This window comes from Scylla paramamosain, chromosome 5 (assembly GCF_035594125.1).
Source record: "Scylla paramamosain isolate STU-SP2022 chromosome 5, ASM3559412v1, whole genome shotgun sequence".
Lineage (NCBI taxonomy): Eukaryota > Metazoa > Arthropoda > Malacostraca > Decapoda > Portunidae > Scylla > Scylla paramamosain.
Window position 1 is genome coordinate 27972630 of NC_087155.1, and position 21262 is coordinate 27993891.

Here is a 21262-nt window from a genome sequence, read left to right on the forward strand (position 1 = left end):
AACATTCAAGCCTTTCATGAGAAGTAAAGCATTAATGAACAAAATCTATCAATGAATACAGAATCAACATTGCCATCAGGTAAATGAGAGTTAGGCAGCACTGCCATCCCACAACCACCATGGTAGGACACACTACCATCTCAGAGTTTAGATGACATTTTTGTTATAGAGTTTAACCAAAAATTAACTCCAAATCCATAGTCCATCAATATTTTATTGCTGGAAACATTATCTGAAGTAATTCTAGAATGGATAAATGGTTCATCATCAAGTCTTGGCCCTCAAATTGGAATTCTTTCATCTGCACCTGTTTAGGGAACAGCCAGAAATCACAAGGAACTTTGCCTGTAGTGGAAACCAAAGGAATTTGGTGCTTGGCCAAGAATCAAGCTGGGTACATAGTTTTCATACTGTAGCTGGTTGTTGCTTAATTCCCATTAAAGCAGTCCTGTTCTTTGTAGCTGATCCAGGATCTCTTGGACAAGTACCAAAAACTTTAGATTTGCCAGATTTCCAAGGCAGGAGGTATGGCTCCTTGTGATTTCTGGCAGTTCGTTAAGCAGATGTCACTGAAAGGGTTCCAATTTCAGAGCCAAAAAGACATCATGCAGAACACAAAGGCACATCTGGTAGTCATTCCAGAAGAGGAATGTGTAAGAATGGATTGAAGACTTGTGTTAATTCAGTAGAGGAAATTTAAAGAAATGGCATATGAATAGATTAGACGAGATCAGATGAAAAAATAATTGCTGTGAATAGAGAGTGAAACACTATATAGAGATCTGTGCAGAAAGAACATTTTGAAAGGATCTCTGTTATAGTTACCATGTGTGTGAGATTAATGATGGAGAAGTGAAGTAGTATTATTAGAGTATTTTGATGGTGATGCTTCTCTCTTTTTTGCAGTCTGTTTTTTTAAGTTTCCTGGGAGAAACTGTCAAGGAATCTCTCACTTCCATGGGATCCTTCCTGGCACAGCACTTCATGCCACAAACCACGTGGGCTTGGGCTTGGCTTGTGAGTGGGGCAACACTAGCTGAAAGTCTGGTTACCAATACCATGGGTGCTGCCCATGGGATGCGGGTGCCACCCCTGCACTTTGAAGTGACCTTACCATCTAACTTGACAGGTTAGGATAACAAATCTCAGCCTGACATGTGTTAAATGTATTCCATCATTTTGAAAAATTTTCTTGTTTGAGGGATAATTGTGCAAACTGAGAATGGCATGTTGTGAGAAATTACTTCCATAACAAGTTTATAATGGCATGGAGATACTTAAAGATGTCCTGGTTGTTAATTCTTTCAAGTGTTGTAGGTAAAGTGTAAATTGAGAGTGTGAGAGAAGTGGAAGACCAGCAGTTCTCTTTTTGTGTATGTTGTCTGTATGGATGTGTATGTGCTTGCTCAAAGGGACCAGAAATGGCATTCATCACACACTGAAAGATAAGCATTATGAAATATAGAAAAAAAAAAGGAAAAATAGAGATAAACATTTTGACATCCCTGAAAATGGGTAACAAGGTTCTAGGACAGCATGGACAGTGGAAAAAGTAGGGATGGTTACATATGCATGAATTTGTGCATATACACCTATAAATGTTGAGTGAGAGAGGAGACAAGGAAATGTTCAAATGAAGTAAATGAGTGGATGAAGAAAAGAGGGACTGGAAAAGAACAGTGTTAGCTGTAGATGTAAATTGAAAGGTTGGAAGTAGTGAGGTAGCAGCTGTAGTAGAAAATGGAGAGTGTATGGAATAAATGAAGATAAGGAATACTTGGTGGACTTTTAAGTGCAAAGAAAAGGATTATTCCTGGCAAATGCTTATTTCCAACATAGAGGATCCACATGTACAGTTGGCTATAGGAAGTGTTGTCATAGAGTCAAGAGATAAGAGAGGGTAGTAAAGATAAAGTGTGTTACAGAAACAATTACAAAAATCATGAAAGGGAAAATGTATCTATGGTTGTAAAGAGAGGATTAAGGATCAGAGACCTGGACATAAAAGAGGCCACAACAATCAGGCGTGGATGCTGTGGAAATGAATTTTCTGAGAGGAGCATATTGAGTGACAGAATGGGAGGATGAGAACAATGAAAGTGGATATGAAAGATGTGGTTTGAGTGCCTGTAAAATGTGAAGTAATTGGGTGGCTTATAAGGAACACCCAAGATTGAATGGCCATGTTGAGAGGATGAAGAGTGAAGGGTTTGTAAAGAAAGTGTATGCAAGTGAAATTGATGGTGCTAATAGAAGTTAGCGACTTGGAAAATGAAAGGATAAAATAATGTGCATGCGTGAAAGTACTGTTAATCGAGGTCATGTGCTTACGCAAGCTAGAAGGAAATGTCTGAATAGAGATAGGTTGGGGCTCTTCTGGCATGGCCACTTCTTTGGGGAATGCTTGGAAGAATTCTGACATAACAGTTTCCTTTTCAGATTTTTTATTGTTCTAATAGAAGATGAAAGTTATTTTGGAGATGATAAATAAATTAGTAACATTCCATACAGAGCAACCACTTTGTAGGGAGTGGCCAGATTCTTGGACAAAGAGGCAACAGTTTTGTGAACTCTATGATGGATATGATGACCTATGCTCTTGTTCAACACCATTCATTCTCCCCAAACCAGACAACATCACCAGACCTGTAAGTTTTACTTGATGCTTTATTTTAGTTTGTGAAATTCCTTTTGTTTTCATAATGATATGGCTCAATGTAACATGGCCAGTGAAGAATGATCTTTCACTTTAAAATCCATTTTATTGATTTTAAGACATGTAAGTTTTTGTCCAATGTTAATACATAAGGAGTATAAAGGCATGTTTTGATGTTTCTGATCACTTGTAAAAGGCATGACAGAAGACTCGAAAATCATCTCTCAGGCTCCATTCATATGAGGCCACCATGAAGTTGGAATTTTTCCTGGCTCCACAGGCTTCATCACGCACAAAAACACCTTGCCTTGCCACTACAAATTTGGCAAAATGTAGTGGTGCAGTCATGTCTGAATGGTTACATTTGAGTCATTTCAATTATATGACCTTTTCCTGACCTCTAATCCTTCTGCTTATGCTGTCACCCTTTCTTCTCCGTTGGGCTCCTCCGATCACAATCTCATATCTTTATCTTGTCCTATCACTCCAATCCCTCCTCAGGATCCCCCTAAGCGAAGGTGCTTCTGGCGTTTTGCCTCTGCTAGTTGGAGGGACCTGAGGAGGTATTTCGCTGATTTTCCTTGGAATGACTACTGCTTCCGTGTCAGAGACCCGTCTTTGTGTGCTGAGCGCATAACAGAGGTGATAGTGTCTGGCATGGAGGCGTACATTCCTCACTCTTTTTCTCGTCCTAAACCTTCTAAACCTTAGTTTAACACAGCTTGTTCTCGTGCTATACATGATAGAGAGGTGGCCCACAAAAGGTACTTAAGCCTTCCATCATCAGAATCTCATGCACTTTATATTTCTGCCCCGAACCATGCCAAGTCTGTTCTCCAACTAGCCAAAAACTCCTTCATTAACAGAAAATGTCAAAACCTTTCAAGATCTAACTCCCCTCGTGATTTCTGGCATCTAGCCAATAATATCTCCAATAATTTTGCTTCTTCTTCTTTCCCTCCTCTACTTCAACCAGATGGCACCACTGCTATCTCATCTATTTCTAAAGCTGAACTCTTTGCTCAAACCTTTGCTAAAAACTCTACCTTGGACGATTTTGGGCTTGTTCCTCCCTCTCCTCCACCCTCTGACTACTTCATGCCACCTATTAAAATTCTTCGCAATGATGTTTTCCATGCCCTCGCTGGCCTAAACCCTCGGAAGGCTTATAAACCTGATGGGGTCCCTCCTATTGTTCTCCGAAACTGTGCCTCCGTGCTTGCACCTTGCCTAGTCAAACTCTTTCAGCTCTGTCTGTCAACATCTACCTTTCCTTCTTGCTGGAAGTTTGCCTACATTCAACCTGTTCCTAAAAAGGGTGACCGCTCTAATCCCTCAAACTACTGTCCTATTGCTTTAATTTCCTGCTTATCTAAAGTTCTTGAATCTATTCTCAACAGGAAGATTCTTAAACATCTATCACTTCACAACCTTCTATCTGATCGCCAGTATGGGTTCCATCAAGGCCGCTCTACTGGTGATCTGGCTTTCCTTACTGAGTCTTGGTCATCCTCTTTTAGAGATTTTGGTGAAACTTTTACTGTTGCCTTGGACATATCAAAAGCCTTTGATAGAGTCTGGCACAAAGCTTTGATTTCCAAACTACTCTCTTACAGTTTCTATCCTTCTCTCTGTAACTTCATCTCAAGTTTCCTTTCTGATCGTTCTATTGCTACTGTGGTAGACGGTCACTGTTCTCCTAAATCTATTAACAGTGGTGTTCCTCAGGGTTCTGTCCTGTCACCCACTCTCTTATTATTCATTAATGATCTTCTAAACCAAACTTCTTGTCCTATCCACTCCTACGCTGATGATACCACCCTGCACTTTTCCACGTCTTTTCATAGACGTCCAACTCTTCAGGAGGTAAACATATCACGCAGGGAAGCCACAGAACGCCTGACTTCTGATCTTTCTAAAATTTCTGATTGGGGCAGAGCAAACTTGGTATTGTTCAATGCCTCAAAAACTCAATTCCTCCATCTATGAACTCGACACAACCTTCCAGACAACTATCCCCTCTTCTTCAATGACACTCAGCTGTCCCCCTCTTCTACACTGAACATCCTTGGTCTGTCCTTTACTTATAATCTAAACTGGAAACTTCACTTCTCATCTCTAGCTAAAACAGCTTCTATGAAGTTAGGTGTTCTGAGACGTCTCCGCCAGTTTTTCTCACCCCCCAGCTGCTAACTCTGTACAAGGGCCTTATCCGTCCATGTATGGAGTATGCTTCACATGTCTGGGGGGGTTCCACTCATACTGCTCTTCTAGGCAGGGTGGAATCAAAAGCTTTTCGTCTCATCAACTCCTCTCCTGTAACTGACTGTCTTCAGCCTCTCTCTCACCGCCGCAATGTTGCATATCTAGCTGTCTTCTACCGCTATTTTCATGCTAACTGCTCTTTTGATCTTGCTAACTGCATGCCTCCTCTTCTTCCACGGTGTTGCTGCACAAGACTTTCTTCTTTCTCTCACCCCTATTCTGTCCACCTCTCTAATGCAAGAGTTAACCAGTATTCTCAATCATTCATCCCTTTCTCTGGTAAACTCTGGAACTCCCTGCCTGCTTCTGTATTTCCACCTTCCTATGACTTGAATTCCTTCAAGAGGGAGGTTTCAAGACACTTATCCACCAATTTTTGACCACTGCTTCGACCCCTTTATGGGACTGGCATTTCAGTGGGCATTTTTTTTTATTAGATTTTTGTTGCCCTTGGCCAGTATCCTTCCTACATAAAAAAAATAAATAAATAATATGGTGGCACCACCAAGGCAGTGTCATGTAAAGGGGTCCTTAGAGTGTCTCTTGCTTCTTAATAAAGCTTGGTGGCATGATACGTTTTTCTGGCTCCACTAGCTTGACCATGGTGGCCTCATTTGAAGGGGGCCTAAATCACTGCAGTACATGATGTAGATTTTAAGTAAATGAGAACATTTCAAACTTCTTAAAAACTTTTTAGTTGATATCTTCCTTAAGTAATGTAGGAATCTCTTCCTTAAAAATTATTAAATTAGGATAAGATATTTTTATGTAGTTATTTCAGTCTTGAATATAAATATTTATGATAGTACTTATAATAGTAGAGTCAGTCTATTAGAAGATAGGTAGATTAATTAGATTATATTCAGATATGATTGCTTTGTATGCAGATTCGAATAGGATGAACAAATGGACAGACAGATGGCAAATGCAATTTAATATTAACAAATGCAAAGTACTTAGCATAGGTAGAAGAAACTTACTCAGTAGTACACAATAAAGAACAAGGCACTGGTAAGTTCAGAGAACGAAAAAGATTCATGAGTTATAGATAGCTCTGATCTCCATCAAAGAAAACAGTGCATATGGGCCAGAAATAAAACAAATCAGGTATTAGGATAAATTTTTAGGAATGGTAAAAGTAGAAGTCCCGAAGTAATATTAAAGTTGTGTTTGGCACTGGTCAGACCTCATCTAGATTATGGTGTGTAGTTCTGGTCCCCATATTACAGGAAGGATATAGGTCCATTAGAATGAGTATCCTCATGAATTTTGTTGTGTATGTACCTTAGTAACTACAATAGCAAATCCCCAATTTTTGTTGAGATCCCTCCTTTAGTTTTATAGAAATAACTTTTTAATTTTGAAAAAGCAAAAAAAGTGACAAAATTTCCTTTCCTCACTTGTTTTACAACCAGTTGCTATAAAATTTAGTGTTGATAATATACATACATGTATCTTCACTTCCCCAATAGATTTTTATTAGACATTTAATTTTGAAATAAAAACTAATAAAAAAATAAAAAAATATTTTTTTTACAAAAAAAATCTAGCACAGTATGAAGAGCCTTTTTTTTGAAAATCTATCTTTGGGGAAAAATAACCCATTCTTTTCCTCTTTCCAATAATGTCTTTACATATCCATTATCTTGTAGGAAAACAAAGGATATGCAAAAAACTTAAGTTTTGAGATACGAGCCATTTTCTTCTGAGAAGTGTGTATAATTCCATATGTTGGGTTTTTCTGGTAAAATTTTACATGCATTAGAATAAAAATTATATAATCAAAAGGAAACCATCGTTTATTATCATATTCAGGGCTAATTGGCACCTGTTCTCCTCCTGTATGACAGGATATTAATCACTCACAGATGAGGGGATCAGAGGGCACCACCCTCCTCTTTGTCAGCAGGATTATTAGAAGCTGCCTGGCTGGCAGTCTTCACTTTCTTCTCTTGAATGGGGCTTCTTTTAGGTCCTCTTCTATACAGGAGTTGTTCTTCTGTTTTCTTGAGTGCCTAACCCAGCGAGTGTTTTGAGAGGCACCAAACCGAAGATGAGTTAGTAAACTTGGATTCAAGTAGCTGAAGTTGTGATCTAATACAGTCACAATAGCAGCAGACTTGACTCTTTTTGGTCCTACTATACTTAGTTTTGCCGCATTTAGCCCATAGCTTAGAATGTAGACTTTCATTCAGGTTTTGCGTTCTGCCTTTCATACACCTTTCAAGGAGCTCTGTCCTGGTCAGATTGCAGTAGATCTCCCTGATGTCCTCTTGCTTATCAGAAAGTATGTTACTTAGGGTGGTTTTACAGAGTGAGTACAAGGTATTTCACCCTGATTAAGCATATCATGTAAATGTGTATTCTTATCTGATGAACAAGCAGGGTAGAAAGATTCCATGATTGCATCACACATTGAGATGACAGACTCACATTGTCATTGATAGCACTCTTGTAATACCTCTACAAAGATTGTATGACACTATTTGTCAGCTTCTTGGCACTTCCTAGAACACTGCTTCATCTTCCCTGATTTTGTTGTGATGACAGTGAAGTCCTCTTGTTTGAGTTTCCTCAGTCGAGTGCCAAGTCTCTTTGCCACATGATTGATACACTCTTCTTTCTGAACAGGCACATCATGTGGTCCATTGCCATTGTTTAGTGCACATGCAGCATTGTATGTACTTGAGTCTCTGTCACTGATGAAGTTGGCATAATGAAGATTGTAGTCTGTAGATCAGGTCCATAGTTTCACTGCTGCTTCTGCTTCCATTGCTGCTGATGTCCCATCAAAGTTTTTGAAGCACTTTTCTTTGTGGTCCTGAAACCATGAATCCCATTCTTCCTGTGACAGATGCTGCTTCTGCTTAGTAGAACAGATAGAACAATAGTTGCATAGGATTTGAAAAGTCAACAATCACTCCATTCTCCTGTTCTATCACAAATCTAACACCAATTTGTGAAGTATGTCCTCTCTTCCTCCATGTATCATCAAAGCTCCCAGCAATGTCCAGTTGCTTTGTCACAGGATTTGGAAGCATATCAACTAAGGCATAGTGATGGAAAATTCCATCAACTGCTTTCTTCTGAGCATCCTTGTAGTGTTTCCAGATTTTGTCATAGAGGAAGTTGGTGTATCTGTTGAATTTCCCAGATGACATGGGAGGTATGCTTTGTGCTTGAGCAATTCAATTCAGTCCAGCACAAACAAGGTCATTAATTAGAGCCTCATAAACGAGCTTGCAGTTGAGATCTGTGAATTGTCTCTTACCCGTTGTGCAACATGTGTTATTAATGACACCTCCCTACACTGGAGACAAGTGATGGTGATGGTGCAGTCAAAATTATTATTTTCTGCCTCAAGTTTCTTCTCCTCTAAGCATTTGCTGCATATCTTGCATGCAATTGTTTCTAGTTGGAAGTGAGATTATATGTTTCTCGTCATCTTCATAGGGGGTGGAAAACTGTGTTGGAATAATTTGATTTGTAGATCCATCTTTGTGGCTTCATGGGACTCAGCAGTGAGTTGTGGTGGAGGCGATTGTTGAGAAGTAGAGGGAAGAGGCAGAGAAGAGGTGTGGGATGAGGCTGGGTGGTGGGGTGAAGCTATATGTGGTAGTGGTGGTGGTGAAACTAAAGGCCAGTTCACACTAGTATGCTTTTGCGGATTCCGCACCCAGTCTCCACTTCAACTATGACGTCATTCCCATCCACTCGTGTGAACTGTCACCCCACACTGACCGTGAGTCGTGTGTGGAAGAGATGAATCCAAGCCAACTCTGTGCCTGTGTGGCAGCGGTGTTGTCCATATTTTTTTTTTGTTTGAGTATTCCAGTGCAATAGCAATTTGGGTGAAGCACATAATTGTAATTATAGAGATTGTAATAATTGTATTCCAAGTTAAGACTGGAAATATGGCACCATTGTTTGAATGTGAACATTAGAGATCCCGCCAGCATCAAAGCCATCCAAGAGACTCATTCTCTCGCAAAGTTCTTATACCTACGTATACTCACCCCATACACACAGCATACTCATGTGCTCACCTACAGGGCTGCTACATATATGTGTTCCTAACAATAATAATCAAGAAGGCTCGAGGGAAAATTAATACGGGGAAAGAGATGCTGAAAGAATTGGATAGTGAGTGGGAGAAAGGATTCTACATGTATATTGGCTTTTGAGTATAGAAATCTTGTTAATATGTCAGCAGACCCATAAAAACTCTTAAAAACACGGTTTCACTTTAACTAAAGGCTTTTGAATGTAGAAATCTTGATAATCTGTCAATAGAGTTGAAGAAACACCTTTAAAACCTGTCTCTCTTCAACTAGAGCCTTTTGAATGCAGAAGTTTTGTTAATCTGTCACTAGAATCATAAAAACACCTTTAAAACCTGTATCTCTTCAATTAGAGCCTTTTGAATGCAGAAGTTTTGTTAATCTGTCTCTAGAATTGTAAAAGCACACTTAAAAACCCATGTGCTACTTCAACAAGATCCTTTGTAAATGAAGGTTGGAAGATGGAAAGATGCATATCCCAACTCATCTGCTTCTTACACTCCACCTCTTTGTGACGTCATAGTAGAAGCAGAGACCAGGTGTGGAATATGCAAAAACGTACTAGTGTGAACTGGCCTTAAGGTAGCATGTGGTGGCAACTTGTTACCACAACAATACAACTCGTCTTGCTTATTTTTCTTTTTCGTCATCTTCCTTGCTGCATCTATCTGTACACGCTTTGCTTTATTATAACAAGGCGTCCTTCGAAACTTATTAAAAAAAGAAGAATGCAAAAGAAACTGAAGTGGCATTGGATAGTGGAGCGCAGACAAGCTCACTCTGACGTCTCGCTGGACACTGAGTCACTGGCGGCTGCAGTGGCTGGGCCTCCCTCTGAATCCCTCACAGCTCATCAGTGATGTTACCAACTGAAGCTCCATATATATATATATATATATATATAAACACTAAAGAGAAGTAAAAAACTGCTTCAAGTGACTGAGCACATGGTGCACAGATCTTTTAAAGCCCTTTAAAGGTTACAGGGAATGAGGGATATTCCTTATGAAAGGAGAGTGAAGCTTTTAAATTTACATTTCTTAGACTTAGGTTAAGAGAGGACTTGATATAGGTGTTTAAATGGTATAGGAGTTATAACAAGGATGATGCAAGCAAAATTCTCAGGATCAGTAATTAAGAGAGAACAAGAAATAATGATTCAACCTTGAAAAGTTAGATATAAGAAAAATATAAGAAGAAATTGTTTCTCAAATAGAGTGGTAGATGAATGGAATAGATTCTGTAATCAGGTTGTTAGTGCTGAATCATTAGGGAACTTTAAAAGGAAGATTAGATAAATTTATGGATGGTGATGATAGGTGGATATAGATTGGTATATTTCATAGAGAGACTGCCTTGTGTAGGCCTGATGGCTTCTTGTAGCTTCCCTTATTTTCTTATGTTCTTATGTTCTAAACATCCAAGATGTTTAATTTGTTTTGTTTTTGTTGCAGGACATGTGGCATGAAGTGCTAGGTGTGGTAATTGTGGCCAGCAGTCGCCCACGCTACCTGTATAGGTGTGTGTAAACCTCACAGTGATTAATAAAATTTTTATTTCACATATAATCACACATACACTCATCCATACTGCTTATGGCACATAAATTTAACAATGCCACTAATGATTTAACAACAGCCTTTTCATGACTTTTCAAACATTTAGTTACATATAAATCCAAACTTGTAGTTTTTCCAGCTTTCATCCATACCTTACTCCATTATCTTGTTACATAACTCTCTTAATACATTCTTTGTTCTATTCCAACTACATACCACAAACTCAGGCACCATATCCCTTTCTAGAGTCAACACTCTCTCTCAAAATGCTGTGCTTGTTTCTTTTCTATACCCTTCACATATATACATCCTTACACTTGGATCATGCACAATGCTAAAATAATGGAAGCTTAAGACTGCAGTGTATGAGGAGTTAGAATCTTATCGTCTGAATAATACCTTGAAGAGTATTTTACTAAAAGTAACATTACATTATGGGAAATTCTGTTTTTGTACATGTATGGTGTGAGTTTTCATTCATAATTTACCATATTCTTTATAACAAATTTTCATGGGAGTAATTTTTATTTACTAGAGCACAGTTTAGTATCTTGTCAGGCCAGAGTATTTGCATTACTTTGTAAACATATCATTATTGACCAGATTACTTCGACAACTGACAAGTCAGCCTGGAATGACCCATGATCAGATCCTGGTGTCAGTAGATGGACCTGAGCACCTTGAAACCATTAAGTTAGTAGACCTTCTGGGCCTCAAATATCAGATCCACCAACCTGAAGGCAAACTTTCTCCACGCATATCCAGGTAAAGTAATTCTAGTTTTCCATATAATACTATACCTGGTATTACAATGTCATTATATTAGGCTTAGCCACTGGATGGCCTGAACAGTTTTTGTGAGTGAGGTGCAAGGACTAGAAGAAACTTTATGGTGTATACTATGATATCTTTATTTAATTTTAAAGGAGGAACTTGTGTGGAAAATTAGTTATATATGAGATTTTACAAAGTAATCATTCTACATAAAAGGCACTTTATTCTTAGGTACTTATAGTATTAGTACTACTGGCAATGCTGTATCAGAAACTTTTATTACTAAATTTTTTTCCAGACATTTGAGATTTGCTCTATTTAGAGCACTGAATGTTCTCAGTGTGGACAAATTTATCATTCTTGAAGAAGACCTCATTCTTGCCCCAGACTTCATCATGTAAGTCACCCTACAGTTGATTGTTTTGTTGAAATTAGTCTGTGGAGGGGACTTTAGAAGAGACTGATGAGTGCATTTAAAAAAATTTAAATTTTTTCATGGGAATGTATCGAACAACACTCAACAAACATGGGATTGTACAGAAAAACCTGAGTTACAGAAACATATAAAAAAACATTTCATAGTATGACAGAATTTGTTGAAAAGTCAAGAATCATACTAAAAATTTAGAATGATAGGAATCAGCGTGAACAGAATGTATCAAATGCATTAAGTGCTGGACAAATGTGGAGGGTAACTGACTCTTAAAGGTATTCATGGTCATGTGTAGATGCCAGTGATTAGAACCATGAAAAGAGAAGTATAGTGATAGAATATGTAGTTGCAATTAATTAGAATTCACTGGAACCATAGTGTGTGTCATTAAATGGTAATGTAATGAAATATGTACCTTGAGTGTTTCATGTAGGGTTTAACCTCTGTCTGATTTTTCTCTTGACACCATGTCAGATCAAATGGTTCTTGTTTCACAGTATAAAATATTAAAGAAAGAAAATTATTTATTTGAAGTGGTAATGAAAAATTAAATATATGCAGAGAAATAGATTGTCACTTTATTCTAAATATATTTTTGCATGCAGGTACATGCAGCAGACATCAGTACTGCTTGATGAAGACCCGAGCCTTTATTGTGTCTCTGCTTTTTCTCACTTCTCGTTTAACCACACTGCTAGTGATCTGACTAAGTTGAACCGTGTCCACTCCTTTCCTGCATATGGCTGGATGGTCAAGAGGAGCTTTCTGAAAGAGACCTTGCCTAAATGGCCTCCAGTATATGTGGTAAAGTATTTCATGTTGCATTTCAGTAATCATTGTTTTTTTGTTTGTTAGCTGTATGAGACAAAAATATTCTCTAATTTTTATTTTTATGTTCTTTCTTTTGTGTTGTTATTATATTATATATAGGAATGTAGCAATTCCATTACCCATCAAATTACATTTAGTCTATAGGTACTAATTTATAGTACACTCATCCTATAGGTTAACTTTGAGGCAAGAAGCATTGGATGTTGTAAGAGAGGACTGAAAAACATAGTGAAAGGGCACTATGCTCCTTCACCTTTATTTTCTATAGTGAGACAAAGTGAAGAGATAAGATTAACTTTTCTTTTAATCTTCATGGTTGCATCAGTGAATGCATGGTGAAATGAGTGAGGCTAAAAGGTAAGAAACTGGGAGAATGAAGAGAGATGAATATTGAATGTATTAGTTTTGTATGAAATGAAGATAAAAGGGAAGGGTGATTTTGGGTTTTGAAAGGAAATTGGATGTAGAGAGAGGAAAAGAGAAAGAGAGAGAACCACCTTTGTCTGTGAGCTCAGAATTGTAACAGTGTTTGTTGGAATGGAAGAAAGTTTCATCAAGACTGATGTGGGTGTTAAGAATTATGAGATGAAGAAGAGATGGAAAGACATTTTGATATAAGGGCTGCAGGTATTTTGGGAACTTCAGGTCAGGAATGGTTGGTATAGTATGTATAACAAGATACATAGTACTTATTAAAATTGATGGAAGGTATGTAGGTATATGAGCTAATTGAAGATAGATATAGCATTAGTATATGGTAACATTGTATACTAATTAGCATGCTTCCATTCACCACCATCTTTATGCAGGCCGTGGACTGGGACTATTGGATGGACACAGGCATTGTACGAATGGGCCGTGAAGTAGTGGTGCCAGAGGTGTCACGTACAGCTCACTCAGGGGTAACAGGAGCCCATTTTGCAGGTTCTAGGGCAAGGGAAACTTTTTTGAGGAGGGCCCTTTCTAGCCACAGTGATACTTACTTAAATATCACTATGTAAGTATACTAAGCTGATCATAAAATTAAACACTATACAGCATGTCCTCAGTATATTATGTATACTAATTATACATGGGTTTGGTTACGATAAATTACAGCTAAGTAAATACACACACACACACACACACACACTGTGGAATTTCATATTATAGAAAAATAGATAACAAATAGATAAATGAAAAGTAAATGCACTTCCCAACTTATAGATCTCACAACTCATGCCCTTCCTTGCATCTCACATACATAGTAACTTTTGCAGCTTACTCCTGTATCAGGCAAGTGAACATTTTCTCCATTGTGTGGGATGCGATATGGATATTCACTGTATGTTCCCTTGAATGCTTTTCTCTGCATACAAAATATAACAAACAGCTTACTATAAAAAAAAAACATTATTTATTCATTAATCTATTTGTTATTTTATTTTTCATTAATTATTTATTTTTTTCCAGTCAGTTGATGAAGAATATTTCTTCAACTTAGAGAAAGATTGGTGCATTTGATTTCTTTTATAAAAGTAACGTGTAAGAATAACTTGAAAATCATTCCATTCTGAAATTCACATGAAATTCAAACATTTACTTCTATTTCTTTCTTAACCCTTTCATGCTCTATGACATGATTCTTATCAAAATGTATTTGTCTGCATTTAAGCTTTTGATAGGAATCAAATCAAATATCCTCTGAATCTGCCAAAAAATACAGTTTCCATCAGAATCCAATTAAATGTTGCTCTCTCTCTAAGATCCAAGCTAGACTTAGCAAATAAACAAATTGTCAATTCTCTTGCTTATGTGGATTTGAATTGATAAGTGCCTCTGAACTAGTGTCCTCTCAGCAGGCAGCCTGTGAGTGCCATATGTCCCTTTAAATTACATTTTTAGTCTAAAGCATATTCCAAAATGTGTTTGTTTTCCTCCATTTTCTCAAGAACTACTCATCATGTCAAAATTCTTATGGTAGCTTTGGAAAGTTCATAGAATCTGCTTTTATTGACATTTAAAGCATAAAATTCAGCTATGACATTTTTGAGCTATAAGATAGTGAATTTAAGTATTTCTTATTTCTCTATTCACATTTTTTTTAGGACTCCGTAAAGTTCATTGTATATTGCATTTCTTGTAAAGTTTTATATATATATATATATATATATATATATATATATATATATATATATATATATATATATATATATATATATATATATATATATATATATATATATATATGCTTTTTTTGTCTCATAAGACCAAATAATCTCTAACAAAGCCAGCAATGTATAATAGTAACAGGAAAAAGAGTGAAAAGGGTGAAATTGATAATATATATAATGAAATGTTTTGCCACATAGTCAGGCCACTCCATGGGGTCCCTTAGGGATCTCCAGCCACATGTCACAGTGAAAACAGAAACTTATTAAACTTTTGGTGTGTGAAAAGATTAAACTCAGAATATACTGTAAAGCAGATGTTACTTATAGTTGTAGTTGACTACTCTTCTGTTTAGATGTATAAGGATGAATATTTTATATTTATGTGCTGTGTCTGCAGGATGCAGAAAAAAGATTATGAAGAAGAAATTAAGGAACTCTTGGCCTCAGCAACTCCTCTCAACATCACTCACCTGTTTACCTTTAATTTCCCTAAAGAGGTGAGTTGTTATGTTGTCATTTGAGGGAAGTAGCAGTTATGACACACAGGGAAGAAAGTCTATGCAGATAAAGTGTGGATCATTATGGCTAGTGGAGTATTACAGAAGAATGATTGGGTAAAATACTTGCCAACATTATTTTACAACTCATAGAAGTCAGTAGTGTAGTGAATATTGATGTATATTTAATTCTACTGTGTTGTTTTCTTTTCTCAATGATGGAAGGGTGGAATCTTTGCTGTCTGTGTTCACATGCAGAATCTCCATGACACTGCTGCCTTTAGACTGCTTACACAGGTATGTGTGTTGGGAAGGATGAAAAATCATTACTTAGACACAGATAAGATATTCATATGAACATGTTACTCTTATCTAGAATAACTGAATAAAGTAAAAGTAAACTTAGGTTCACAACAGAAAATCAAGGTCATTATCCAGAATATCATATCTATAAGATGATGTCCTCCAAAAAAACATGAAAAATAGTTTTAATACATAGCTTGAAATTATATGCAGTGGCTTTGATTAAAAAAATATTGATGATGATGGTAAGTTAACTAGTTGCTGTTATCATTTTAGTGGAACTTTTATAATCTTGTTTCATTGTCACATGATCATGGATAATTATGTACATATTAATTTTGGCACTAATACTCTTTGTAATTAACTCTTAAAATACTGTTTAATAACAAACAAGACAAGGTAAGTACCATATACCATTCCATTGTATAATTCTCAGACAATAAAATGTGCTACATATTGTTATGATTTGCCATGTTCTTTGTTTTAGGGGTTTGGTGTTCTAATAACATGATATTGAGCTGTGGTGGAGTGAGCTACCCATTATGATGTGTCATTAGTGAAAAAATTCATCACTCCTTACTGGTGTTTACCTGAACTCTTCTTTGTATCTCTGTTTCTGTTCAGTTATATTTGCAGGTCTTACAATTGTCTTTGTGTCATTTATTGTAAGTTTTTATTTACATATTTATTTTTTTTTTTTTAAATGTAGCTCTCATTTTATGGTGATGCAGTATACAAGAAAGGGATTGAAAAGGAAGATTATGAAAAAAGTATTAGAGAAATTTGAGTTCTTACAAGAAAAGGGAAATTTTTAGTGGAGGGGTTCACAGTCATGTCTTTTTCTTTCAGTTGTTTTGATGACACAAAATTGGAAACATGTGTTGTGGTTTTATGAAAATAGAAATGCAACATAATTCAAAATACAAAGGCAGTAGCCTCATGACAAGAAAAACTGTGTTGTTGTTTACACTCATTCTATGAATTTGCTTTATTGTAATTGATTGCATGATGGTAGTTTCATGGTTTATTAGTTGATGGTGTTTCTCTCTCTCTCTCTCTCTCTCTCTCTCTCTCTCTCTCTCTCTCTCTCTCTCTCTCTCTCTCTCTCTCTCTCTCTCTCTCTCTCTCTCTCTCTCTCTCTCTCTCTCTCTCTCTCTCTCTCTCTCTCTCTCTCATTGTTGAAGGTTTTGAATTTTAGTTTTTAATATTTTGAATTTTGACAGCAATACATTAATTCAAATACAAATTAAATTAAAAAAAATTTCAGATGCAAATTTCAATATTTTGAAATTCTGTTCTAAAATACATTCATACCTGAACATCACTGTTTAATCTCTCATTATTATGAAAAAATGTTTAGCTAATGAAGGAAATTGTACTTCAACAGTATCTTGGAGTGTGGAACCGAGATGCCCGGGAGGGTCACTTTGGTTTGTGGAGGCTCCCTTATTACCGGTCCCTCATCCTCATTGTAGGAGTGCCCTATTCAAAGTACAGGTGAGTGATTTTGATCATTCATCATGACAATGATAAAGTAATGGTATATAGATGTAATTGCCTTAAAAGCTAGTTTTGATACTAAGAGATGATTAACCTGTATCTTACTTTTTAAAAAAGTAGTATATTATAATGGTTTTAATGTTGTACCTTTAACAGATAGAAAATAGTGGCTTCTTAGCTCATGAGTGAGTTACTTTCTTACAAAGCTTTCTGTAAATTGGATTGTTTTTATCCATGGATGTCCATTTGTAAGGGGAGAAATGACTGAGATGGGTGATGGTCCAGCTGTTTTTCCAGATTCCAGAATTGTCTGAGCCAAGTAGGGGGTGGTGCACAAAGGGGCAATGGGACAGAAACACTTGGGGAGTGGTGTGGAAGTTTAATCACAATACTTTCTTCGCACACTACACACAAAATGCCAAAGACATACTACACATTCACGCAAGGACACTGCCACTGAAACTTCTCAACACCGTTCCCCGTTCCGTCGCTGTGACACAGGAAAAATACTAACACACACACACACAACCTGTCACTAGGGAGAAACAAGGAGAAGGTGAGGGCACTTTGCTGCAGTGGAAACAGAGATGACAGCCAAGGGAGAACAGGTGTGCCTAGGCACCGAGTCTGTTCTGCTGGAGCTGGATTTAAAGGGTCTGCAAATAATCTCAGAAAGAGGCTACAAGAAGCCTGCACACACACACTCACACACACACACACACACACACACACACACACACACACACACACACACACACACACACACACACACACACACACACACACACACACACACACACACACACACACACACACACACACACACACACACACACACACACACAATGAAACTAGGCTGTGCTTCAAAACCTTGAGACAGGTTTAGCTGCTCAAAGCATCCACACACTCTAAAACAGTCCATGACTGAAAGCTTCGGGACGGGCGTCAATGAGCTGACCTTCTCCTGCACTCCCAGGTGGTGGAAAGGGGAAGAGTACCAGGTTCCCCTGCTCCTCCTCAGCTCATTTAGGTGGGAGTGGTGTTTCGTCCCTTACAAGATTCCCCGTCAAGAATCTACCCCAGGTAGCCTCTGCAGAGAAGCACCACTTAAAAGGATACACAGAAAATTAGACCCAACTGAGGAGATCAGCCCCAATGTTATCAGCTCCAGCCACATGAATTATTCTGAACTTGTAGGCTTGAAGGTTTAGGGCCCACCTCAGAAGGCAGTCATTCTTTCCCTTGAATGTGTGGAGGTAAGTGAGTGGTTTGTGGTCGGTTTCAAGGATGGACTCTCGACCTCTGAGATAGTAGTTGAAGCGAAGTATACCAAAAACAAGAGCTAGCCACTCATGTTTGATGGTGCTATACTTGGCCTCACACGGGAGGAGTTTCTGGCTAGTATAGGCAACAGGATGGGGGTGCCCAAGGTGGTACTGAAGTAGTATGGCACCAATCCCTCTGCTGGAGGCATCTGTCCTAAGGACAAAAGTGAGGTTTGCATCCAGGAGATGCAGAATGAGGCTGGAAGACAGTACAAACTTGAAGTGATTAAAGTAGGAGAGTGCCTCATTAGTCCAGGTTAGGGGTTCACGCACTGACTACTTCAGTAAGTCTGATAAGGAGACAGTGAAGTCAGCGGCCTGTGGAATGAAAGCCGTGTAGAAGCTCATCACACCAAGAAAGCCACATAGGAGCTTCTTCTTTGGTGGAGGTGGTATATGACATATAGCTTCTACCTTGTTGGGCTGTGACTAAAGGTGGTCCCCACCAAGAATGAATCCAAGATACTGGATGGATGGAAATCCGAAGTGACACTTCTAGCTCTTAAGGGTGAGGCCATGGGTTCTGATCCTGTCAAACACAGCTTCAAGTGTGGAGCAATGTTAATCCCAATCTGTTGAGTATATAAAGATGTTGTTGAAATAGAAGGACACATTCGACAGACCTGTGAGGACAATGTGCATCAATCTGATGTAGGTAGCACAGGCGGTGACGAGTCCAAAGGGTAGTTAGCAAAATTCCATTAGACCGAGGTGAGTAGGGAAGGCTGTTAGCAGCTGGGCTCTCTCAGAGAGGGGAACTTGATAGTAGGCCTTGCAGAGATCCATTTCAGAAAAGAAGCAGGCCCTGGAGAATCAGTATAAATCTTCCTTGATGTTACAGCTGGGCTTGGCATGGAAGATGGTGACAGCATTCAACTGATGTTAGTCTATAGCCATACAGTAAGAACCATCAGACTTGACACCATCATGACCGGGGAACAATGTTGGGATACTGACCTCCGTATGATGCCTTGTTGGAACAATTGGTTGACCTCTTCCTCAAAAAATGGCTTCAGATGGATAGGGACCGGGTAGACCTTTGAGTGGAGACGGGTGGTGGTCATGAGGACGATATCATGCTCAATGGTGGAAGTGCAGCCCGAGCTATCTGAAAAGACATCCTCAAACTTGCCGAGAGGGTCTAGCAGGATGTCTCGTTGTTCTGGCTCCAGGTTAGGGTTGAAGTGAGCCCTGGAATCTACTTCATCCGGTTCACCATCAGAAGTCACAGGCAATCTTGACTACTCATCCTCTAAATCAGTGGTGCAGGCGAGCCCTTCCTTGTCCTCTGAAGCTTCCTCGACTCCCACAGAATTTTCATCTAGCAGTTCTGCAAAGTTTGCCTGCGAACGACTGAAGTGGTGTTTTAGTATGTTGGCGTGGTATAGTTTTGGACCCCCCCTTGGAGCAATCTATGAGATAGTCCACCTTACCTCGCCTTTTCAGGACTTTAAAAGGGCCCTTCCATGCTACAAAGAGCTTGCTGGTCTCACTGGAGAGCAGTATAAGTACCTCATCGTCAGATTGGAACTGGCAGCTTTGAGACTTGACTTAAGCTTTTTAAGTGGGAGGCACTGACATCTGCATTCTCGGCTGCGATTTTAGCTGATTCTGCTAGCTTGTCTTGCAGCTCGATCACATACTGAAAGGTTGATCACTCGTTGTCCTTCAGGATGGGGTCTTCCCACAAGTCTTGTAATACTGATAAGGGTCCTCTCACTGTCCTTCCATAGAGTAGTTCGAAGGCAGAAAACCCTGTCCTGTCATTGGGAGATTCCCGGAGGGCAAAGAGAGTAGTTGTCAAGCATCAGTGCCATTCACAGGGTTTGTCAGCACAACTTATGCAGGGAGGCCTTCAGTGGCCCATGTAGCCTTTCAGTGCATCTATTTGCACTGGGATGGAACAGAGTGGTGAAGGAAGGCTTGACCCCTAGCAACTTATGCAGTTCTGCCATCAATTAGGAGGTAAACTGCTTACCTTTGTCCAGTAGTATTTCTTGGGGAATACCCACCATTGAGAACATGAAAAAAAGGGCTTTGATGATGGAGACAGAGTTGATTTCATTAAGGGGGATTGCTTTAGGAAATCCAGTTGTGTAATCAATGAGCATCAGAATGTAGTGATGCCCTTAGGATGCTGGAGATAGTGGCTCAATGAGATCAATCACTACCCTGAATTATGGGTACAGGCTGGAGGGGCACAGGTGGAACTCGTCCCTTAGCAGACATCCGCAGGCAGACATCACTTGAACGGCAGAAATCCTAAATGTCGGCAAACATGCCTGGCCAATAGAACTGGTCACTGACCTTCAGGTCCATCTTCCCATGGGAAAAGTGACCAGCTAACGGATTTTTATGGCCAACAGACAGAATGATAGAGTGGCAGTCTTTAGGGTTGACAAAAGTGACTTTATCAATTTTCATGGTGTGTTGTGAAGACAGACACTTATGGTACAGCAGACCATCTGACCAGAGATAACTGAAACTTGACCCATCCTTACAGCGCTCTTCCTCTCCCGACATGGCTTTGTCCTGAAGGCTGGCAAGAGTAGGACAAGTCTCTTAAAGTTGGCCAAACTCCTCTCGGGTGACCTTTAGGGGCTGGAGGTCAGGAAGCACTAATGGGTGTACTCGTCACATCTTCCGACTGTGAGTCTGGACCATGTTAGCTTGAGGGTATGAGGTTCCACTAGTATCCTCTGGGACTGAGGTGTTGGTGCTACCCAGCAAAGGTTGAAGTGCCAGCTGAGGTGAGGGTTGAGAATTAGTATTAATCCCAGTTGTTGACAAGAGGGACTCATCGTGAGAGGAAGTCGGGTGATTGGGGTCATGAGCTCTGGGGATGTTCCTGATGAGGACGCTGCAGCGCTTCATGGGGGCTCGCACAGCATTGGTCCATCTCTCA

General features: G+C 38.9%; 1 protein-coding gene across 12 annotated transcripts in view; it reads left to right on the forward strand.

Annotated features, from left to right (window-relative positions):
* Nucleotides 1–21262, forward strand: part of LOC135100769 (uncharacterized) — a 95857-nt gene that overhangs the window by 11497 nt on the left and 63098 nt on the right. For all 12 annotated transcript variants that reach the window (XM_064004062.1, XM_064004061.1, XM_064004054.1 and 9 more), the window contains 10 exons: nt 907–1129; nt 2512–2648; nt 10437–10501; nt 11145–11306; nt 11614–11712; nt 12354–12552; nt 13389–13576; nt 15130–15229; nt 15455–15526; nt 16920–17029. In XM_064004062.1, the coding sequence (XP_063860132.1) occupies nt 907–1129; nt 2512–2648; nt 10437–10501; nt 11145–11306; nt 11614–11712; nt 12354–12552; nt 13389–13576; nt 15130–15229; nt 15455–15526; nt 16920–17029 (1355 nt within the window). The remainder of the gene's footprint in view (nt 1–906; nt 1130–2511; nt 2649–10436; nt 10502–11144; nt 11307–11613; nt 11713–12353; nt 12553–13388; nt 13577–15129; nt 15230–15454; nt 15527–16919; nt 17030–21262) is intronic.